The 18,426-nt window shown below is 45.7% G+C and overlaps 1 protein-coding gene across 2 annotated transcripts in view; it reads right to left on the bottom strand.

Moving 5' to 3' along the window:
• The window catches only part of ARID5B (AT-rich interaction domain 5B), a 133,835-nt gene that overhangs the window by 26,367 nt on the left and 89,042 nt on the right, over positions 1-18,426 (bottom strand). For both annotated transcript variants that reach the window (XM_087932272.1, XM_087932273.1), the window contains 2 exons: positions 10,035-10,150; positions 2,446-2,650 (listed from right to left, as the gene is read on the bottom strand). In XM_087932272.1, coding sequence (XP_087788398.1) covers positions 2,446-2,650; positions 10,035-10,150 — 321 coding nt within the window. The remainder of the gene's footprint in view (positions 1-2,445; positions 2,651-10,034; positions 10,151-18,426) is intronic.

The raw sequence follows: 18,426 nt of genomic DNA, 5'->3' as shown, positions 1-18,426 counted from the left end.
TGCCCTGCAAGAACATCAGAAAGGGCATCCTTCCATCTTCACCACAGATGTTTTTCTCTCTCCTCTTTTCTCCTGCCTTTAGCTGAACAGGGCTGATTTCTACTGCAGGTACTAAATTAAAGCAATCAGACTGAGCATCGTTTAGACAGCTGAGAGTTTGGTGTTACACTGAATAGGTGCCCTTCAGCATCTAAATGCCAATTGTTATTCATTGTTTTGGAATTCACCACGATCTACAATCTGGGCCATAGTGGAAACTGATCACCTTTTAAATGTCTAAGAAAACATGCAAACCCAGAGTCTTTCTGCAGGATCTATTAAATCTAATTAATCAGTGGAACGTGTTGTCTCCAGAAGTTGTGGGAATTCCAACACTGGAGATTTTTAAAGAACAGATCGGACAACCATCTGTCTGAAATGGTATGGAGTTTCCTGCTTGAGCAGGGGTTCGGCTACAAGACCTCCAAGGTCCCTTCCAACTTTGTTATTCTGTTATCTAGATTCACTTTCCCTTTGCAAGTAATCAGAGGTCTGAATCAAAGGCAGAAAGAAGGATCCTTTGGTGTGATTACTGTATAATTCCACGTAGGCCCTATTTTAAAGGCACGTTTGATATACTTTTATTTAAGTTACAAATGTATTTTTAAAAAAGGTTCCTGTTTGCAAACCCCCTGGTCACTCACACTTTAAACAATGGGATAAACATAGGTTGCCAGTTTCTCTCCGCCAAGTGAATTATATACCATTCCACGAAAGAGCTTTTTCTCCAGGCTGCAAATGAATATTACCTAAAAATGGGTGTTCTCCGGTCAGCAGAACACATTACTGAGGCTGGTAGCATGTATCACTACAATTATTTACCACCAGAGGAGTTTCTTTGTCTAAACAGATTCTCCTGACTCAGCAGGTTGTTTTCCCATGTCCAGATTGGAAAACAGCGATCAACAACCGTCCTCGTCATCAGAAGACAATTTGGCTCCCCTTCAAGCACTTTCTCCCTCCTCTGGAGCCCTCCCCAAAACGCCCCTGGCCAGTCTCCTGGACTACACTCCCCATCAGGATCAACCAGAACAGGGATTTGCCCATTTGGTGGAACTGAAGAGCCCAATATCTGCGGGTTGGGGACTTGGAAACCTGGCTTCAGTCTTGTTGAAAAGCGATGGCGAACATCCAGGGCGACTGTGCCCCAGCGCTGGGCAACTGAACACCAACAGTCTCTTTCTAAGCAAAGCAGCGCTTTCTAAGCTTACTCGGGCCTTAATTTAATAGGAATCCAATGCATAATGCAACAAAGCTGTTCATAGCACATTAATTCTGCTTCTATTTCAAGCAGCTAGTTTTTCAAGCAAACATTGTAATCATTTTAGAGTTATGTAAGCTTCTAATGGCTGCTGGAGGCCTGTTGCAATCAGTGTCAATTGCTATTAGGTATGTAAATAGTTATGTAAAGCAAACCAGTTTGACGTTCTGCATCAACATAACAGGGAAAAGAAGTTCAGATACCTAGTATTTCCAAATAAGAGCCTCGCCCTTTAAAATAATTTGTAAAACTTATTGATGATTCAAAACACATCCTTCATGACATCATTCCATCCATTGTATGGGATACTTACACAGAATTTAACGATTGTTTTTAAATAGTGGTAAGTCTTCCCTTGAAACAGTTCTTTGCTGTTAGAGTCAGATACAGTAAATGTAGATTTTCACATCTGGAATTTACTTTACAAATTTCCTGGTCTTGTTGAAATGCCTTCCTTAGTTTTGTACACCCCCTACCCCACTCCTTCAAGGTGAAAACTGGGTAGGATGCAAGTAAATGTTATTTTAACTCAAGCAACTACTATGACTACCAACTGATTTAAAATATTTTTTTCTCCTGCACTGTGTTTTAAAGAGGAAAATAACAGAAGCCTCTTACAGCTATTTCTGGCTTGGCTACGCATTTCAAAAACATAATGATGCAGTCTCATCCAGCTAATTTGAAGAATAAGTCTTGCTAGGAAAAAGGGACTTTTCCCCAAGAGAGTGTGACAGGATTACAGACTAAATTTCAGGGATGAGTTGATCTGGAGGGCCTGATGGAATAGGGGATGAAAAAGGAATCCATCTAGGAACCAATCCAGGGCCAACAACTGGATTCCTACGAGTCCCAGGACGCCCACTTAGTATAAACTGGACACAGATTGGCTGCAGAAGGTCAGGGTGTGGCTTTTTTCATGGCATTCCCCAAATTGGTTGCTCAAAGTAATTGGGAAAAACCAAAAGCCCTGCAGACCTTTGGTAGGCCTAAATACCTCTTGGGATATCAACACGATTTGGATAATAAAATAGAATACAAAATTAAAATAATTAAAATTAGGGTCCCATCACGTTTAACATTGTCCCTTCTTACCAAGTCAAGCACATTAAATGTCACACAAAAAATGCAATGAAAATACTACTCACTCTGCTTAAAACCCAGGTAGGGGATTCGTTCAATGGGCGTTTTTCTTTCTTTCATATATTTATAAAGGGCCACCAGGAAGGCCTGTTCACCTGCTCTGCATTGCTCACCAACAGAAATCTTGGATTTATCCTCATTTGAGCCCTTTTTACAGTTGCTGTTATTATTTTTGGTTTTGGACAAAGGCAATTTAGACTCACATTTTACCTGGAAGAAAAGAAGAGACAGCAGATTAAACCTTGAAAACTGCTTGAGTCACTTTTCATTCCCCTCTAACCCATCACAGCTCCTGTGATGACCCAAAGGGCCGTGGCACAAAGGCAACCCTGTCAGATAATCAGTTGGAGTCCCTTTATTAGCTCCAACTTTGCCCCCAATGTCCTGGTTACCTTCTGGCTGGAGAAAAACTCTCCCAGGAACAGCCTTGGGCTGCAGAGAATCAAGTCCAGAATGTAATCAACAAAAACTATAAGTCCAATCAAAGCAAGATGAGATAATTAGTCCAGCAGGGGAAGAGAAGGAATTCCAGACATGAAGGAATGGGAGTAATTCAACTCAGTTGGGAGAATGCCAGGAACACAGATAACTATAGTCAACACAAGATAAACTCATGTTTGTTCCCAGCAGACACCGCACTCAGCTTGCATCTCTTTTAAACTCTCATTCCCAGGTGTGGCTAATTAAGGGAATCGGGGCCCTTTCCTCCCCCATAAGCCATGCAACCCATGTTGCTCTCTTCTCTGTTCCTCCCTGCGTGCCCTAGGATTAAGAGGGGTGAGCCTGGGTCTTCCTCTGAATGCCCCCTCCCTTGCTCTACCTCTCCCCTGTTCTGCCCAGCCGTACTTTGCCCTTCCCCAGTTTCCTCCACAGCCAAGGAGCCACACTCCCACTCCCTATCAGCTGTTCTTCAGCTCTTCAGATTCAGACTCTGACAGGGGCATGACAGCTCCTCTTTCAATTCAGAAGGCTGAATTGCATTGCTGTGTCTTCACACTGAAACTTTCCTCGGAGCATTGCTCTTTGCCTCCTTCCACCGTCTGCAAGGTATGATGGGGAAAGGCAGGCCTCACCAAATCTGCTTGGTGGCCAGGTGGCTGTGCTGTTGGGGAGACAATCCACTCTTTTACCTCATTGTAATATGACCAAGACATGGATTTCTGGATGAACTTTTGTGGTGAGGAGCTGCCTTCATTTGGGGGATTGATCTCTTCCCGGCAATGTACACATGCTCGCCTCTCACAACTTTTTGTCCTCCTAGTCCAGTGGTGGCTAACCTTTTTGAGCTCCTTGCCAAATATTGTGCACGCGCTTCCATGCTCGCACTTACGTGCCAGCACCCAGAAGGCAATGAGCGCCCTTCCACACCAGCCTACACATGCGTGCACAATCCCCACCCACCCAGCCACCCCCTTACCTGCACTGTGCCTCACCGCTGATTTTCAGCCAGTTTGAGGCCTTTTTCGGCCTCCCAGAGGCTTGAGAAAGGCTTCTGCAGGTTTTGCAGGCCAAAAACTAGGCCCGCTGTCACTTCCGGTATTTTAGGAAAAACAGGAAGTGATGAAATGGGCCTAGTTTTCAGCCTGCAAAGCCTGCAGAAGCCTTCCTCAAGCCTCTGGGAGACCAAAAAGGGCCTCAAACTGGCCCAAAATCAGTTGTGACATGCACGCATGCACAGTGAGGTAAGTTTGCCTGCAACCCGTGTGCCGGCACAAATGGCTCTGTGTGCCATAGATTCGCCATCATGGTCCCAGTCCCCTTTCAAGTGAGGGAGCAATTTCCCAATTCCGTCCTTTGGGCAGGCAGAAAGGAAGCTTTTTTTACCCAGTGAGGAATTTCAATGGGCAAGAGAAGGCAGGACACCTGGAGAGGAGATCCTGCAGGAGATACTTTCTGTTGGTCCTGGCCTTCTGAGGCCTTTAGCGCTTATAGAGTGTCCTAGAAAATGTCCTGGACCTGCCCAGCCAGAAGTGGCTACAGGGAACGCATAGGCACTGTTGAGCCTTTAATCCTAAGACCCCCTGATAGGACCTTTTCTGTTGTGTTGCCTGTCCCCTGGAACATGAGACCCTGGAGGTTTAAAGGGCCTGCTTTAAAGGGGCCACAATGACCGGCCTCTTTCCCCCAAAGGTGGAGTAGAAGAATGTCCCTCTCTGGGAGTTTTATTAAGGGTTCAACCTAGGTTCAACCCTGGCAAGAGCTCCATGGGAACACGCAAAGGCGCCGCTAAGCAGCCTCAGGTTTTTTTCATGGGTAGCTTTCAGGCCCGTCACTCTCCTGGGGCATTTCTTTGAATGGTGGGGGGGGGGGGAGAGCAACAGACCCTTAAATAATGGACATCCAGGGTGACCACTCATATTCCTGGAGCATAAACATTAAGGTGGTATTGGCAATAAGCCCACCAGCTTTGAGAAACAAAAAATTCAGGGGGATAATCAAGAATGACATCTTCTCCTGCACCCTGAGGACATGGGATCTAAACGTCTCCTTTTTGCTACTAATAAATGGGTGCATTTGGTATTGGGCCAGACCCTTCATGGTGACCAAGCTGAGAACAGATCCACCACATGGAGTCTCAATGGATCAAATGGCCATTACCAGCCTTGAGAGTCTCCTCTACTTTCTAAGGACAATAATGCTGGAAAGTAAAGGTCCCCCCCGCCCCGCCATGTGACTGAGATACAATACCCTGAGTTTATTTATATTTGCAAAGTATTTGTGGAATTATGAGAAAACAGAGAAAGAAAGAAAGAAAGAAAGAAAGAAAGAAAGAAAGAAAGAAAGAAAGAAAGAAAGAAAGAAAGAAAGAAAGAAAGAAAGAGGGAGGGAGGGAGGGAGGGAGGGAGGAAGGAAGGAAGGAAGAAGAAAGAAAGAAAGAAAGAAAGAAAGAGAGAGAGAGAGAGAGAGAGAGGGAGGGAGGGAGGGAGGGAGGAAGGAAGGAAGAAGAAAGAAAGAAAGAAAGAAAGAAAGAAAGAAAGAAAGAAAGAAAGAAAGAAAGAAAGAAAGAAGGAAAGAAAGAGGGAGGGAGGGAGGGAGGGAAGGAAGGAAGGAAGGAAGGAAGGAAGGAAGAAAGAAAGAAAGAAAGAAAGAAAGAAAGAGGGAGGGAGGGAGGGAAGGAAGGAAGGAAGGAAGGAAGGAAGGAAGAAAGAAAGAAAGAAAGAAAGAAAGAAAGAAAGAAAGAAAGAAAGAAAGAAAGAAAGAAAGAAAAAAGAGTAAATGTCAGGATACCATGAATTCTTTTATATGAGAAACTTCCAAGCCTTTATTATGTAGTGCAGCCTTAAATAAATGACCATTGTAGGTGATTATTGATATTAAAAGGCCCTATGATTGATATTAAAAGACAGGGAGGAAGTACATGAACTGGATTCAGTATAAGAAAAATAACACACACACTCCTATATAAAAGAGACCTTTGAAGACTGCATAACTTAGCAGGAACATTTTCTTCAAATGTTCATGACCAAAGTGGTGTTTCCATAAATAAAATATCTGATATAAATGTCTTGCGGTGAAGCATGAATTAGTTCTGTTAAAATTTGGTGAGAGATCATCTATTTTATTGTGGGCTCAAAATATAGTTTAAAAGCTGCATTGGAAAATGGATTTGTTTATGGGTCTTTTAAGAGGACATTTCCAGCATTTGTGCTGAAGGAAAAAAAAATTGATGTGCCTGTACAAGCAGAGGGTCTTTAAAAGTTGGGGAGTCTCTTGGGGCTTATATTACTTCCGGGGAAACTCCGCTTCTAAATTTCACTGAGTGTGAAATTATTTGTGCACATCAACTGCATCTCTTGAATGTGAAATCATATCATCCCTGTGCTGAGAGAGAAAATTAAGAGCCAAAATGAGTAGATTAGTTCTCTTAATCAAAGGCCAGGACAAAGCAGAAGAATGCATGGAGGGGCCTGTTTGAATTTAGCAAGGCACTGATGTGGGGAGGAGTGGGGAACAAAGGAAGGAGGCATTGCCAAATTGCATACGGGAACAACAAACTGATATCCATCCTTTCAGAATTAGATTGATATATGCTATTAATTAACATCTTAATTAGATTTTTTTGGGGGGGACAGATGAAAAAGAAGAAGAGTTTCAAACTCCTTGATAAAATTCTGGGGAGTCATTTTCCTGAGGAAATAAATTTAGCCTTCCTTTCCTCCTTTTAGAATTTTCAATCATATTATTGTCATCGTACTGCTTGGGTGTTTTGTATTGCAGCCCCACCTGCAACTGAGCATGGGTCTCAGACATCAAGAGCCTTTTTGTTTGGTTGCGCGAGCAAAACAAATTCTTAGAAGAGTGGGAGCAGGTTAGCAATATAGAAGCCTAGCCGTTACGTTGTTTATTTATTGGACTTACATTTTGCTTTAATTGCTGCCGACCGTAAACGGATTATGTAGCTGGTGTCTATAACTCAGATTAAACAATAATGACCAACATAATCTATAGCGGTGGCAAGAGATGACCACCTCATCATCATGTAGCCATTATTGAGGCCTACTGAAACAGCCACGTTTCCATGGTTTCCTCAACCCTAGGAGGGTTGTGGCCAGTTGCAGAGAAGGGGCCTCTGGTAGCGTCGGCCATGCAGAGTTCTTGGGCCCTGAGAGAAGCAATGCAGGGAGAGCCACTCCTTATCTTTACTGAACGGGCAGATATAACTGGGAGTAGGTGGCTAAGCAGAATTTTGAAGGCAACCACCATGAATTACATCCACAAGCTAAGTAGCAATCAAAGCAGAAGGGTTACACAGGAAACACAGCCATCACATTCTGGACCTCGCGTGGCTTCCAAATGGGGGCAAGAGCTGATACAATGAAGAAGACATTGCCATCATCCAAGTGGCAGATGAGCAAGGGATGAGTTCCTGTGAGTAAAAACTTCTGGTCCAGGAAGGATCATAACTGGCCCTCCCAACTACAATTGTGACAGCACTGGGTTGAGGTCTAAAGCTCAGCATCCTCCCAATACTGACGATGCCTGATCTATGTTGATGGGTGACCTCCCCATGGCTTCGTGTAGACATTAAATCAGAATGGGGGAGCATGCAGGCCTAGAACTCAATCGCGAGGGCTCCCTGCCTTAGAAGAAAGAGTGAGGAAAACCCTCAGGGACGACTCACAACCTGGTCAGCCCTTCTTCACTCTCCTATCATTGGGTAGGAGATTGAGAAGCAGAGCCAGACGCACGAACAGGCTGAAGAACAGTTTCTACCCGTGGGCTGTCAGACTCCTGAACGGAAAATAATTTCATGTCAACATAGTAGGATAGACTTGTGGGGCCGGCGCTTTGTGCAATGAGTTCACATGGTGCAATAAGACAGTGTTCCAGGAGGCCGAAAAATGGGCGTTCTAGAAATACTGGAAGTGCCGAAACAGGCCTGATTTCAGCCTCCTGAGGCTGCAGAAGCTTCCCTTGAGCCTCCGGGAGGGCGAAAATGGCGCTGAATGGCCAAAAATCAGCTGAGAGGTGCGCGCATGCGCAGTGCGGGTAAGAAGATGGGGTGGGGGTGTTGCACGCACATGTGCAGGGGGCGCGGGAGTGTATTGCATTGTGGGTGCCAGCACAAGCACGCCACAACAAAAAGGTTCGCCATCACTGGTCTAGGGTGATGCACTGTTTACAGCCAAACGCACGGTTAGTGAATTGGGGAAGGCAGGCCACGATCCACGCAAAGTGGGCCACGAAGGAAGACCAACTGGAGGAGGAGGAGGAGGGGGGTCCCACACTTTTCACGGAGTTCAGACCTCAACCATCACATTCACCAGCCGTATCTCTGAACTGTCAGGATGCCTGTCTATCTTATTGACAGACTAATAGCTCTTATGCACGTAACAGATCATCCAACTAAACTGTAAATTCAAAATTAGTAAGTCTCATGTAGTTTAAGGTTAGAGTGAATATTGTTGTTAGAATTAGAATTCTTTTATTGGCCAAGTGTGACTGGACACACAAGAAATTTGTCTTTGGTGCATAAGGTCTCAATGTACATAAAAAGAAAAGATGCATTTGTCAAGAGTCAAGAATCATCAGGTACAACACTTAATGATAGTCATAGGGCACAACAAGAAATCAAATCATTCTAGGAAACAGTCAATATAAATTGTTAGGATACACGCAGCAAGGTTACAGTTGGAGGAGATGGGTGAAAGGAGTGATAAGAAGATTAATGGTAATAGTATTGCAGACTTAGTAAATAGTTGGACAGTGTTGAGGGAATTATTTGTTTAGCAGAGTGATGGCGTTCGGGGGAAAACTGCCCTGGTGTCTAGTTGTTCTGGTTTGCAGTGCTCTATAGCGTCATTTTGCGGGTAGGAGTTGAAACAGTTTATGTCCAGGATGTGAGGGGTCTGTAAATATTTTAACAGCCCTCTTTTTGACTCGTGCAGGATACGGAATTCGTCTCTCAAAGGCCACCACCTGTAAGTACAGAGCTTGGCCCATCATTTGACTCTCAAAAGGAGGGGGGTGGGGATTTTTGGAGCGGGGGGGGGGGACTGCAAGAAGCAGTTTGTCCAAGCGTCCTGCCTCCTATTGCGGAGAACTCACCATTTCCCATTTCTCAATGGCTGGGAGATGGAAAAGCACAAGACTCTCATCTTCGGAAGGCCTTTGCTCCACCTTATAATACACTATTGCATTTAAAGATTCCTAAAGATTGAGATAATCCAGCATATTGAAGAACTTAGGAAGAATCTTTAGGGGTGTTGCCGTTCCTTGAAGCTCCAGCTAGGAACTTCTGAAAATGGCCAAGGCCCAAACCTCTGGTTATGGATGGTTGTGCACAAACAACAGTCTCCTGTGTGGAGTGGATCTGTCACAGAGGCAGTTTGTGTGGAAAACCCCCAAACTCGTGGGCTGAGGAAGCTGCGGCCTGCAGCGGGAACTGGGGAGACCTTCCACGGGTTTCATGAACTGGGCGGGTGACGTACTCCGGCCACATATTCTTTTGAGATGATCTCACAGCCTCGTTTTTAGTTTCCATGACCGTTCTTGCAACTGGCCCAAGGACTGAACCAGTCTCACCCTTTGTTCACAAGTACCCCCGCTCCCCACCAGCAATTCCAACCACCCTTCAAGGTAAGCTTAAATTCTGGACAGGTCCGTGTAAAAGTTTCCTGCACTTGTTTCCAAGTTGCCATAAAAAAGCGGGGTTTTTTTTTTCTTCCTCTCAGACTGGAGAAGCATACAGCAAATGAACTTAGAAGCACATTCCAACCACTTTAAAAAAATTGTAGCTAAGCTACTGGAGCTTTTGCCCACGAAAAACTTGGCAACTCCTTGCAATGGTGGGAAGGACTCTTCCCACCATCTTCCTCTGGTTTGCTTCTCCATGATGGAGTTCTGGAGACCTTGCCCCACCTACTCTCCAGTCGGACTGGCTTAGCTCTGAGTTCAGGCAAAGCCACTGGCTGCAGCAGCCCCTCCAAAAGGAGGCTGCCACAGTGACCTGCTCCCGGGAACCTGCATTATAGGGTTGACTCTGCAGGGGTGCCCTTTGGGGAGCAGCCCCAGCTCCCTTTCCCTCCTTCTGAAAAAGGGGAGCAAAACTCATCTGGAAAGGAAATTTGGGGAAGAGGCCGACGCTCCTTACCTTGGCCACACTTTTGCCTTCACAGTTATTCTGAGAATCTTTATTGCCACTGAACGAATCTCTTCTCTGTGGGTTGCAGGACTTTTTCTTCCGTGGTCGTCCTTTGAGGTTGGGAGCTGAAAGCAAACAGGCAGCAGTTCAGCCCAATTCCTTACACGGGAGTAATAAAGTTAATGTGCTCCACGAGCTGCGGGAAGCGACAGATCTTCCCTCAAGAACTCTCCAAAGTTGGGCTGTTTCTAGGTCACATGTTCCTGTGGCCATTCCCCACCCCCGTCCCCCTCCCCTCCCCTCCCCGCCCGCCCGTGACTTGGAGTGCCTTCACAGCATCACAGCCATCATACGAAGCCCGTCTGCATTGCTGTTATTTTGGCACAATGGTGCTTGGATGGAGTTGCTAGCGAGAAGTGACCTATATTACATTTGCTCCTGGCTCATCTAGCGCTGTTTACATTTGAAAGAGCTAAAGGAAAACACCAAGTGCCTTTTGCAGAGCTAGGAGGAAGCAGCAGATAGTGCCGGCATTACGTGGCCATCCCTTGTGGGCGTGCACTGAACAGAATAACAAGAGTTGGGAAGGGACCTTGGAGGTCTTCTAGTCCAGCCCCCTGCACACGAATCAGGAGACCTTATACCCCTTCAGACAAGTGGCTGTCCAGTCTCGTCTTTAAAACCTCCAGCTTCTGAAGGCAAGCTCTTCTACTGGTTAATTCTCCTCCCTGTTAGGAAGTTTTCCTTAATTCCAGGTTGCTCCTCTCCTTGGTTAGTTTCCATCCATTGTTTCTAGTCTGGCCTTCTGGGGCTTTGGAGAAGAGGTTGACTCCCCACCCTCCGGTCTCCGTGGCAACCCGTCAAGTACGGGAACACTGCTGTCATGTCCCGTCCCCCCCGTGTCCTTCTGTTGACAAACTTGCCATTCGGTGGTGATGTGTACCTTCCCCTTCCGGCCATGCCCTTGGGGGACGGGGCATCGGGGGGGGGGGGGTCCTGTCTGCTGGCAGTGAAGCAGGGAAAAGGTGGCAGTCATTGAGGGATTCCTTTATTCTCCACCGTTCAAAGGAAACCATCCTTTACCAAATTAGTGTTTCATGTAGGGCCTTTATTGTCAGTGGCCAGAAACTCCAGATTTACAGAAAATGAAACCATTTCGAGTTCATGTTTTATATTATGAGGGGGAAAAAATGGGGAAAAGAAGGAAGTTGTTTTGTTGGCTCTGGAAAATAAGCCCTATAAATTCAGCCTTGAAATCCCAACAACCTTCAGCAGGAGAAACAATCATTAATTGGTGATTGATAACGTGAGCCTCTCTTTCTTTGAGAGCAACCATTGTTTTCATTACTTCTAGGGATGATTATAACGATGTCAGGAATCTAAACACCACAAACCTCTTGAGTGGCTTTTAATTGTTTCTAATCTTACATTTGTCACACAAGAGGTTTTAGGACATTGTACATTTTAATTAGTTCTCTGAAGCAAAGCTGTGCTAATTTGATCCTGATGCTCTGAAACAAGAGTTTCCTGGGAGTGTGGAAAGACAGCCACCCCGGCTTCTTCCCCGCCTGTTTCCTCCAAACAGCCACACTGACCGCCTGCTTCAGAACTATCGCTGCCCGGAAGTCCAAGGGATCAGACGGGGCTGGCGCGCAAGAGAGGCAGAGCACAAGCGAGGGAGCGAGCAAGGATGGCGATAGAAGGAATAGTTACCGTCCCAGACGGCAAACATCTGCCTGATTTATCTTTGGCCTGCTGGATGCTGCAGCCTGTGGCTGAGCACTGCACAACCCTCTCGGGAAGTCTCTCTGGTTGCCTGCCTGTCTTTTTTCCTTGGAGCCGCACCTGGCGCTCCCCGTTGCGCTGCCCGACCAAGGACTGGGCAGCAGAGGGAGGGATGTGTACCCCGGCTGCAGCTCACAGTCCCTCCTTTGCAAATGGAGCCCAGGATTGCATTATGATGGGTCTGCTGTGCTGACCTCCTGGCCTGAGCACACAGAGATCCTCCAAAAAGGAAAGAAGGGAGGAGAGAAGAGGACAGGAGAGTCTTGGTACTGTTTCTCTCCAGAGAGAGGGCCTCGGCTCCAAGGGCAGTCCAGATTCATTGCGCTAAAACTTCCGGCTGGACCTGCAAAAAGGGGACAAATTCCTGTTGAGCAGAATGAAGCAGAGATGCTTCCCAGCAGGAATTTGGGGGGAAGAATTAAAAACTTAAATGGAGCAATGGAGCCCGTCTGGTCTGGAGGGAAAACACACACCTGCCCCACTTTACGTCTCATTTCAGCAAACAAACCCCAAATTAAGCAGCAAAAAAAGGCCACTTTTCTAAAGAGCAGACAAGTACCACGGCAGTAACGTGCATTTTTTTTTATTTGAGGAATTTGGAGGGAAATATCTTCTTTAGAAACTTCATACTCTGGGTATGACATAATACGATTTTAAATTGTACCGTATCAGATGAATAATTAAAAGTGTCTCTATGAATCATCAAGGACCGTGGAATTTCACTGACTAGCAAAAGACAGGCTGACATTAAAGCAACATTTCCATTCCCTAAACGGCTGCGTATGTTTACTTATTGCTCCTAAGTGACTAACACTTCCCTTGGCTAGAAAAATAAATCATTGATAAGAAAATATTTATAGTTCCATGTATTTATAGTGTTCATAGTGAAACTCTTACACAAAAACATTTGACAGTGGCCCACTTCTTTCTAAAGATATTTGCAGTGGAAGAGTTCAGGATGAAGAATACTTTGTATTTTCTTAAACTCTTTTTTCCAAGAATGAATGAATGAATGAATGAATGAGTGTTAATACACCAATGGTTTTTTTGTTTGTTTTTTAATCACGGACATCAGGTCAGCCAGATTATCTCCAGGGTGTCCCAAAGAAAAGCAAACTGAAGAAAAGCTTTTTAAGAAGTGATAGCATCTGATCAGAGAAGGATAAAGGTTGCCACCTGCAGGGACCTCTGAGGGACCCCACTTAACGTTGGGTTTGGGAGAGTGAATGGGAGAGGAGCAGGATTACAAGGGATCCCACAACCTGAAAGTCGGTAATCCTGTGTTTCAGCTTTCCATTTTTTATTTTGCAGTCACCCTCATCATAATCATGGCAGGTCAATCCGCTACAGAAAGACGGCCTCTTCCCTGAAGGATCAGAATCTTATGATAGAGCTGTAGTTGCGCAGTGGTTAAAATGCACTTATAGCAGGCTAACCCACTGCTCATTCGAGGAGTTTGATCCTGACCGGCTCCAGGTTGACTCAGCCTTCCATCCTTCCGAGGTGGGTAAAATGAGGACCCAGAGTGTTGCGGGGCAATAGGTTGACTCTGTAAACCGCTTAGAGAGGTCTGTAAATCACTGTGAAGTGGTATATAAGTCTAAGGGCTATTGCTGTTCCTATCATGGTGATCTGATATGAGTTAGATATTTTTTTTTTTAACTTCTAGGCTGAGCAGGGAGGAACTACTGAAAGTCACCCAGCTGACTTCAGTCCTAGGAGAGGGTTGCAACCTGCTTGTCCCACAGCTAGTCCAAAACCTTCCCCTTCATTACTCCGGCTCTCATGCATGTATCCATGTCAACATAGTAAATAATTTTACTATTCTTCAACTTCCTTAGGATCAATGAATATAGGCATCCCCTCTCTTCACCTTGTAAAGACCAATGACCTATGACCTAAGACCAGAAATAAAAGTTAAAATAAGCAAAAAAAATAGTAAGAGAACACCTGTCCGATCTTGATGAAAACAAATCACTGGGGCCTCACGGATTACATCCCAGAGTTTTAAAGGAGCTGGCAGAGGTCATCTCAGAACCACTGCGCCGTATCTTTCAAAAATCCTGGAGCACCAGGGAACTACCAGAGGACTGGAAAAGAGCTGATGTGGTTCCCATCTTCATAAAAGGGAAAAAAAAAAAAACAGACCCAGGAAACTACAGACCAATCAGCCTAACATCAATACCCGGGAAGATACTGGAAAAGATAATAAAAAAACAGATCTGTCAACATCTAGAAACAAGTAAAGTAATAACTAGCAGTCAGCACGGGTTTGTTAAAAACAGATGATGCCAAACCAATCTTATTTCATTCTTCAAAACAGTGACTAAATTAGTAGACCAGCAAAATACTGTGGACATAATATATTTAGATTTCAGCAAGGCATTCAATAAAGTAGACCACAACCTACCTTTTAGTAAGCTAGAAAAAAGTGGGATAGATAGCACCACCACTAGATGGACTTGCAGTTGGCTGACAAACCATACTCAACAAGTAGTCCTTTATGGGTCTAAGTCTACATGGAGGGAAGTAAGCAGTGGGGTGCCACAAGGTTCTGTCTTAGGCCCAGTAGTCTTCAATATCTTCATTAACGACTTAGATGAGGGAATAGAAGGGGAATTTACCAAATGTGCAGATGATACTAAGCTGGCAGGAATAGCTAACACCCAAGAAGATAGGCTCAAGATCCAGATGGATCTTGACAGACTAGAACACTGGGCCGTATCTAATAAAATGAAATTCAGTATAGAGAAAAGTAAAGTCCTCCACTTAGGCAAGAAAAACCAAAAGTAAACATATAGACTGGGTGAAACCAGGCTCAATAGCAGAAACTGGGAGAGGGATCTTGGAGTCTTAGTGGACAACCAGCTAAATATGAGCAAGCAGTGTGCAGCCGCCGCCAAAAAAGCTAATGCAATCCTAAATTGCATTAACAGAGGGATACAGTCAAGATCAAGGGAAGTACTAATATCACTCTATAAAGCCTTCGTAAGGCCACACCTAGAGTCCTGCATCCAGTTTTGGTCACCACGTTATAAAAAAGATGTTGAGACTCTAGAAAGAGTACAGAGAAGAGCAACCAGGATGATTAGGGGACTGGAGGCTAAAACATACAACGAACGGTTGCAGGAACTGGGCTTGGCTAGTCTAGTAAAGAGAAGGACCAGGGGAGACAGGATAGCGGTCTTCCAATATTTGAGGGGCTGCCACAGAGAGGAGGAAGGGGTCAAGCTATTTTCTAAAGCGCCTGTAGGCCAGACAAGGAATAATGGATGGAAACTGAACAAGGAGAGATTTAACCTGGAAATAAGGAGAAACTTTCTGACAGTGAGAACAATCAACCAATGGAACAGAAGTTGCCCTCGGAAGTTGTGGGAGCGCCATCACTTGAGACTTTCAAGAAGAGATTGGACTGCCATTTGCCAGAAATGGTGTAGGGTCTCCTGCTTTGGCAGGGGGTTGGACTAGATGACCTACAAGGTCCGTTCCAACTCTGATTATCTGTATCTGTACCTATCTCCTATTATTCTCTCCCGTTTTTCTCCTCTTTTACCAGTCAGACTGAAGCAACTATAGCAAGAAGGACAGATGTCTTTGCTGCGGTCCCACCATTTCCACCACAGCCCTTAATGCTGCACATAATTGCACATAAATGAACCAATGTGTTCCTAGATAATAGATGCGTCCTGATGGGGCCATACAAGCTCCCTTGTTTCAGAGTCTGTCTTTACTAATACCAGCACATCCACTCATTCTATCATTACAGACCAATGCTGAGTCATCAGAATAGGGTTCCTGGGCTCCCTGTAAAGTCATTCATTTTGGGGGGGTCTGTAGGAGAATTGTTGTGGTTTGCCGGCAGCAGGTGTGGATGGCGGAGGCCTCGGAGAGCGAGGACTCAGATGAGGGCCCTCGCCTGCGTGTGATGCAGGGATGGGGCCAGGACCATCAGGGAGTGGAGTGCTGTGGAGATTGTGGAGGCTGGCAGCAGTGATGAAGAAGCCCCTGAGGAGCCTGTGCCCGGGGCGCGCAGAGCTGCTCACAGAGCTGCAGCAGCACAGGTGACTCGGGAGTAAGGCTGCAAGGTGATGGCCCCTCCCTTAAGAGATAAAAGCCAGCTGAGAAACCGGAGTTCTTTGCAGGAAGCAAGGAAGTTTTTGCACTCAAGCCTTGTGGACGTTCACAATATCTTGGTTGGTGTTCGGAGACTCTTTGTGTTTGAAATATTTCTTAGTAACTTTATCTAGTATTCTTGGCAGCCTTGCACAACCTTGGCAAGGCTCGTTCTTATCAGAGACAATTAATTTGAAACAGCCTTTTAACCGTGGAGGAACGGAATTCGTAAAAAATCATTAAAAGGTTTTGCTGTTACCTCTGTTTGGTGTTTGTTTGCTTGGAACAAGGTTTGGGTCAGAATTTACTGTGAAATGTGAATGTGCCTATTTCTATTTTTTTTTTTTAAAGCATCCACCCATCACAACCCTCTTGCACACTCATGCATGTAACGGCCAGGAAAGCAGCCTGGTCAAAGCCTGCTCTCTGCTACGTGCCCAAACTCTCTTGTGAAAAGGCAGACCATCCTACATATTTCCATTTAGCTACCATTTGTGGTGAAATGGAGATCATGAATCTCCTCATTCACATCAATATCTCTGAGGATCAAAGTTAAGTGGACAGTTCAGAGACCAAGATCAGAGGTGGTCTTCACCTGGTTCTGACCAGTTCTGGAGAACCGGTAGCGGAAATTTTGAGTGGTTTGGAGAACCGGCAAATCCCACCTCTGACTGGCCCCGCCAACCCCATCTCTTCTCTGCCTCCCATTGAGTCCCAGCTGATGGGCTGGGTTCCTTTTGGTTGCCCTGCACAGGAGAACGGAGCTGGAAAGCAGGTTGGTGGGGAGGGGGATTTTGCAGTATAGCCTTCCCCTGCCACAAGCCCTTGCCCACAGAACCGATTGTAAAAAATTTTTTGAATCTCAGCACTGGACAAGGCACCCTCCCTTGCAGGAGTGTGTGTGTGTGTGTGTGTGTGTGTGTGCATATGTGTGTGTGGCTCAAATTGAGGGTCCCTGAGGGAGGGGGCCCCATCAGCAGCATCCTTCGCAGAGGAAGGAAAAATGCCCGTGCAGGGAAACACACACACACATGGAGGATAGGAGCCTTCCTATAAATGCCGAGTCAGCATGGAAAACATCTCTAAGCAATAAAATGGCTCCTTGCATACCAGCCATATTTCAGAAAGGGCGAGAGTTATGCAATATTCCTGGGGGACGGGGGGGGGGAGAAATCAAATACTGATTTGTACGGAGCCGGGAGAGATTAAGCCAACATGTCATCATTACGGGGCTGGCTTGTTGTTTCCCCATTTTTTCTTTCCCTGATCTAACTGTACGGCTCGCACCGTTTGTGCCTGTTGGCAGAGCTGCCGCCCGCCGCCGCCCCCCACCTGCGGTTGCCCATTGCAAGCGCCGCAGCGGCGCTCTTATTGCCTCATGACCGATTGTCGCCTGGTCGTTATCTAACCCAGAAGGAAGCCGCGGGGGGGGGGAGGGGCGGGGAAATCCCCTTATATGGGCAAAAGCCGCTTTCCTCTCCCCACTTTTCGCCCATTTCTCCTCCAGTTGGACGACCGTCCTCTGTCAGCAAAGAGCTGCGCGTCACGTGTGCATTAAAAATGTACAGCAGGCAAAGAAAATCCATCTTCTTTGCCGAGTTTGAAACCCTTCAGCATGTTATTCCAGCAGCCAGATGTGTTTCTTCGAAGGAAACCTCTGGTCGCCCTCTAGCGGCCCACTCGGGGAGACGAACGGCACGGGAAACGCTCCCGTCCCATTCATTCTTGCAAAGGGATCGGAAAAGGCACACTCGGTGTTGAAACACTCTCTCTCTCTCTCTCTCCTATATATTCTCCCACGAAAGCTTTCCTCAGCCGGTCCATTTTGAAATCTGGGGAAACAGTGGCACAGCTTCCACTGTCAGAGATAAAAATACCTCCTTGTTTTAATTTACGTCCTTGCACCTCGTACAACGAAATCAAACACCATCTTCAGGGCACAGCATGACCAGGAAAATAAACACAAACACATATCCTTCACCCTCCACACATTGAACCGAAAACCCCCGACACCGCACCAACACTGCACTATACAGCAGAATTCAAAAGAGTTACTGCCCTGGGATAGAAGCTGTTTTTCAGCCTATTTGTGCTGGCTTTTAATATTCTGTATCGTCTGCCAAAATGGTAATAGTTCAAGAAAAGGGTGTGCACAGAACGGTAGCAAGTCTCTACGGAACTCATGTTTCCTTGACATTTATTTTTATTTATTTGTCAGTCGCTTACAAGACAATAGGTATAAGTATAAACATGAGTAAGAATACAGGAAACAGGTACGAATAATTGGAGACAATAGGACAGGGACAGTAAACATGATGGTGCGCTTATGCACGCCCCTTACAGACTTCTAAAGGAATGGGGTGAGGTCAATAGTGGATAGTCTGAGGTTAAAGAAGTGGGGGTTAAAAGATGTAACAACAGAGTCGGGTAGTGAGTTTCAGGCATTGACCACTCTGTTGTTGAAGTCATACTTTCTGCAATCAAGTTTGGAGTGGTTTACATT

This window comes from Pseudonaja textilis, chromosome 4, assembly GCF_049901715.1.
Source record: "Pseudonaja textilis isolate UNSWEBS1 chromosome 4, rPseTex1.2, whole genome shotgun sequence".
NCBI lineage: Eukaryota > Metazoa > Chordata > Lepidosauria > Squamata > Elapidae > Pseudonaja > Pseudonaja textilis.
The sequence above is the reverse complement of the archived record's forward strand: the minus strand, read 5'-3'. Positions and strand labels throughout refer to the sequence as shown.